The 3,949-nt window shown below is 32.5% G+C and overlaps 2 protein-coding genes across 2 annotated transcripts; one reads left to right on the plus strand and one right to left on the minus strand.

Annotated features, from left to right (window-relative positions):
• Positions 1 to 261: 261 nt before the first annotated feature.
• Positions 262 to 602, minus strand: LY79DRAFT_574193 (uncharacterized protein). The gene is made up of 2 exons (XM_060559567.1): positions 484 to 602; positions 262 to 371 (listed from the first exon to the last, which is right to left on the minus strand). Exons 1-2 carry the CDS (start codon positions 579 to 581, stop codon positions 287 to 289), a joined length of 183 nt encoding a protein of 60 aa, XP_060406664.1. The 5' UTR covers positions 582 to 602; the 3' UTR covers positions 262 to 286.
• LY79DRAFT_620613 (uncharacterized protein) lies at positions 585 to 1,178 on the plus strand. Its single transcript, XM_060562056.1, has 3 exons — positions 585 to 778; positions 896 to 985; positions 1,059 to 1,178. The coding sequence occupies exons 1-3, from the start codon at positions 667 to 669 to the stop codon at positions 1,124 to 1,126; spliced, it is 270 nt and encodes an 89-aa protein (XP_060406665.1). The 5' UTR covers positions 585 to 666; the 3' UTR covers positions 1,127 to 1,178.
• The last annotated feature ends 2,771 nt before the right edge of the window (positions 1,179 to 3,949 follow it).

A 3,949-nucleotide genomic window follows, 5' to 3' on the forward strand; every position in this document is an offset into this window, starting at 1 on the left:
TTTAGGGGGGGGGGGGGGGGGGGGGGGGGGTGTGTCGCAATAAAGTGAAGTGATATATGGCGTTCGTTGTCTTGCCGCAACTAGCGGCGTCGTTTTGGGGCGACAATATATCAATCTTTGTCGTTATGGAGGCGACTAGCCAACCCCAGTTTGTAAGGCTTTACGCACGAGGAGACATTTGGGGGTTTGTGGTATTTTAAAAATGCCCCGATTGAAAAGGAGTCACGAAAATCTGAAGTTTGATTCGGATCCTCGTCATTGTCCAAGCCAAAAAAAAAAAACACCGTTACTCTGTCTGGCAAAAGACAATCTCCGTCTGCTCTCTGGATAAATGAATAGCCAGTCGGCCTATATATCCAGATTCGACCCAGGTACCGCATCCCCGCTTCGGCTGTGCCACCAAGTTAATTGACGGTCCTACCCTCCTTGCAGGGGGGGCTGACTCGTCGCATTCTGATAGATGGAAATCATGATGTAATCTAGACACTCGAATACCCCTGGGCAGATACAACTGCTCGAAGAAACTTTGGTATAAATATTCCTGCTTCCAGCCACGAAAGCTTGTATTTATTTTGTATCATCCAGCCACTCTAACTTCTGCATTTATAACCTTTGTCAAAAGAGCATCTCTAGTTCCCAGCCTTTCCCAAACCCGGAAACACCAAAATGAAGGCTTTCACTGTCCTCCTTAACCTGGCTCTTGCCTGTTCTGCCGCTGCTGCGGCTGTTCCCTCAGAGCTCTCGGGTCTTGAAGAGCGCTCTTGCGGCAAAGCTGGCGGTATGTCAAAACATTGATCCTTGCTTAGATGAATGGCTGTATGTCCAGGCTACCTACGTAGGCATATAAGATATGTATTTAAGAGTGTTGCTAACAACAAGCTTTCCTCATTAACAGCTCCTTGCGTGTACGGTGACGATTGCTGCGTCTTCTGTGGCCTTGACCGCAAGTGTACCGACACGATTTCCACCTGTGTTGACAAAGGCCGTAAGTTTGAACATAATTGTACTCTAGTCTATCTGTGAGTAGTACCACATGCTGATATACATGTTCTTCCTAGTCTTTCCCGTGAGCGGCGCGTCCAGCTGCTGCTCGCGCGCTGTTGACAAGAACGGCAACTGTACTTAGGCACAGTCCAGCCCCGGATATATACTTGATTACACATGTACACTGAATACCGAGTAGTTGTCTGCAAATACATCATTCACCAGAAGCGCAATTCCAAGTGAATTATTTCGTGGTGCACGTCAACATGCCATGCGCAGATTACGAACATGTGTGATAATTGACAGACCTAGTCTGATACTGGATTTGCGCTTTTAAACACAAGGGTTTGGGACAGTAGAGTCACTGTGAAAAAGCGGCTGTTGCCTGGTGTACATAAACCTATGACCACTGGCTAAATCAGTATTGATTTGCCGTGGCATCTTGTATTTAATTACTAGTGCCGCTGGTTATATTTAGTCACTAGGCTCTAGACGCTATGCTATTTATATATCCTAATTATATATAAACGTACGTCTTTATAGCCTTAGTTAATATAGATAAAGGTTATAGCCTTTCTTATAGTTAATATATAATAAAACAAAGTTGTTGTAATGTTGACCATTGCAGATAAATATTGGAGTTATCAGGTTAACCCTAATGACTTATCGCCGGCGAATCCTTAGATATTCAGCTATAGATTCTCTAAGGATTTGTAGGCAATAAGTTAGCTATTTAACTAACTAACCTACAATAATTATCCTTTTTTTCTTTATATATAATAGAGAACTATAGTTACCTTTATTATTTATTAATTACTACTAATATATATAGTTAACTATATTAACTTATCCCTTAGTGTTACTAACACTAATTAGTAGTTAACTTTACTATTAACTATAAAGGTTAACTTTACTGTCTAAACTATAGATTAGTAAGGTCTATAAGAAGAGGTAATTATTACTAGTTAATTATTTATACACCTAGAGTAGGTAAGTACTAAAAAATGCCTCTATAAATACCTTTACTATAATAGTTTATACTAATTACCTATTATAATAAGTTAATTAATAGATCTATAACTAGTCCCCTTAACTAGTAGAAACCTTATTAATTTACGTCTATTATATAAGCTTTATTACCTTTAGAGAAGCACTCTTAACTATAAAAAACCTTTTACTTTATATACCTATAGCTAACTAGTAATTATTTACTATACCTTATTTATTATAAGCTTTTTAGCTTACTAACTTCTTTTTCCTATATATATACTCCTTCTACTAACTAATAGTATTAATAAGTTACTAATATAATAGCCTATTATTTTCCCTTTTTTTACTAACTAATAGTATTAATAAGTAGCTAACGTAATAGCCTATTATTTTTTTCTAAGTTATTTACTTATAAGAGTATATTTTTCTTTAACTGTCTATACTACTAGTAGTAATCTCTCTAATAAACGTATATACTTTTTAGTCTACTAGAAGAAACACCTATGTTTAAGAGGTTATTAGGTTAATAGAGGGTAATAGTAAATAACACTATACTTATAAGTAGAAGACCTAAGCTAAGATAAGTAAATATAATAAGCTTATAAGTAAGTAAGGCTTATAGGTTACTATACCTTTGCCTATAAGGCAACAAGAAGAAGTTTATAGTAAGTATAATATACTACCTAATATAAGGTAATAAGTAGTAGTAATTAATAATATATTTACTATACCTATTAACCTTATATAGTGTATTCTTCTATAGTAATAAAGAAAAGACTATATTAAGAAGTTATTAATTAACCTTATAAGTAAGTAATAAGCTCTTATGCTTAACACTATTACTATGTTTTATATTAGTAGTTATAAGTACTATAACTATATTAGTAGTAAATTACTCTACTATACCTATAAGGATTTTAGTAAATAGTCTATAAATAACTTTAAGGTAATTAACTAAAAGGTCTTAATAAGCCTATATAACTTTATTATTAATTATAGTGTATAGGTTAACTATAGTAAACACCTATTAATTACTTAATATATATTTAATACCCTTTAATAAGAGGAAGGCGCCTACTAGACTAATAAGATAATTACTATTATTAAAAGATTATTATATAACTTTAAACTACACCTTAAAGACCTTAACTTTATTAAGAATATCTAAGGTTATAATATAATCCTATATAGTAAAAAACTAGCTAAAGTCTACCTATTACTAGTAGTTACCTATTAGACCTCCTATAATAACCTAACCTTTACTTTACTACTGCCTTTATTAACACTAAAACCCTATATAATAGCTAAAATCTATAGCCTATATATAATAACTACTATACTACTATAGGAGCTCTTATTAGCTATAGTAATATTAACAGTAATATTAAGGCTAACGCTAAAGTAAATAAGTAACCTTATAAAGATATACTTTAATAACTAGGCTATAAAGTACACTAGTAGCTAATATAAGGCTATTAACTTAAAATTACTATTATTCTATAACCTTTATATCTAGGTAAGTATAACGTAAGACTACTATAGAGTAGTAATCTAAGTAATACTTTAAGGTAAACTATAAAAGTATTACACTTTTACCTTTTACTAATAAGTAAGTAATTTTAATGCTTTAATAGTAAAACTTAAAGAATAATTTAAAAGTAATAAAGTACACTTAGCCTATATTACTAAGCTTTACTATATATTATTTAACTTAATTACCTATAAAAACTATAATAAAAATAAGCTTAAGATCCTTAAGTTACTTATTAAAAAGGTTACTAAGCTAGTTAAGGTAACTACCTATAATAGCCTACCTAAGGATAAGGATTATTATAAGTACCTTATTACTTATTACTATAGTATACCTAAGTGCACTATAGTTTTTCTTAACTACTAGCTATATTCTATAGCCTCTATATATACTATATAATAGAGTAGTAAATACCTTACTTTACTATAAGCTACCTATATAATA

Source organism: Colletotrichum navitas (genome assembly GCF_030913465.1).
Source record: "Colletotrichum navitas strain CBS 125086 chromosome Unknown LY79scaffold_297, whole genome shotgun sequence".
Lineage (NCBI taxonomy): Eukaryota > Fungi > Ascomycota > Sordariomycetes > Glomerellales > Glomerellaceae > Colletotrichum > Colletotrichum navitas.

Bases quoted from the DNA above. Each gene is read 5' to 3' on its own strand.
- LY79DRAFT_574193 (XM_060559567.1), bottom strand. From the start codon at position 581: ATGATACAAAATAAATACAAGCTTTCGTGGCTGGAAGCAGGAATATTT. The intron at 372-483 runs CTAGATTACATC...GGGATGCGGTAC, and splicing joins GCCCAGGGGTATTCGAGTGT to CTGGGTCGAATCTGGATATA.
- LY79DRAFT_620613 (XM_060562056.1), top strand. From the start codon at position 667: ATGAAGGCTTTCACTGTCCTCCTTAACCTGGCTCTTGCCTGTTCTGCC. The intron at 779-895 runs GTATGTCAAAAC...CCTCATTAACAG, and splicing joins CTCTTGCGGCAAAGCTGGCG to CTCCTTGCGTGTACGGTGAC. The intron at 986-1,058 runs GTAAGTTTGAAC...TGTTCTTCCTAG, and splicing joins CACCTGTGTTGACAAAGGCC to TCTTTCCCGTGAGCGGCGCG.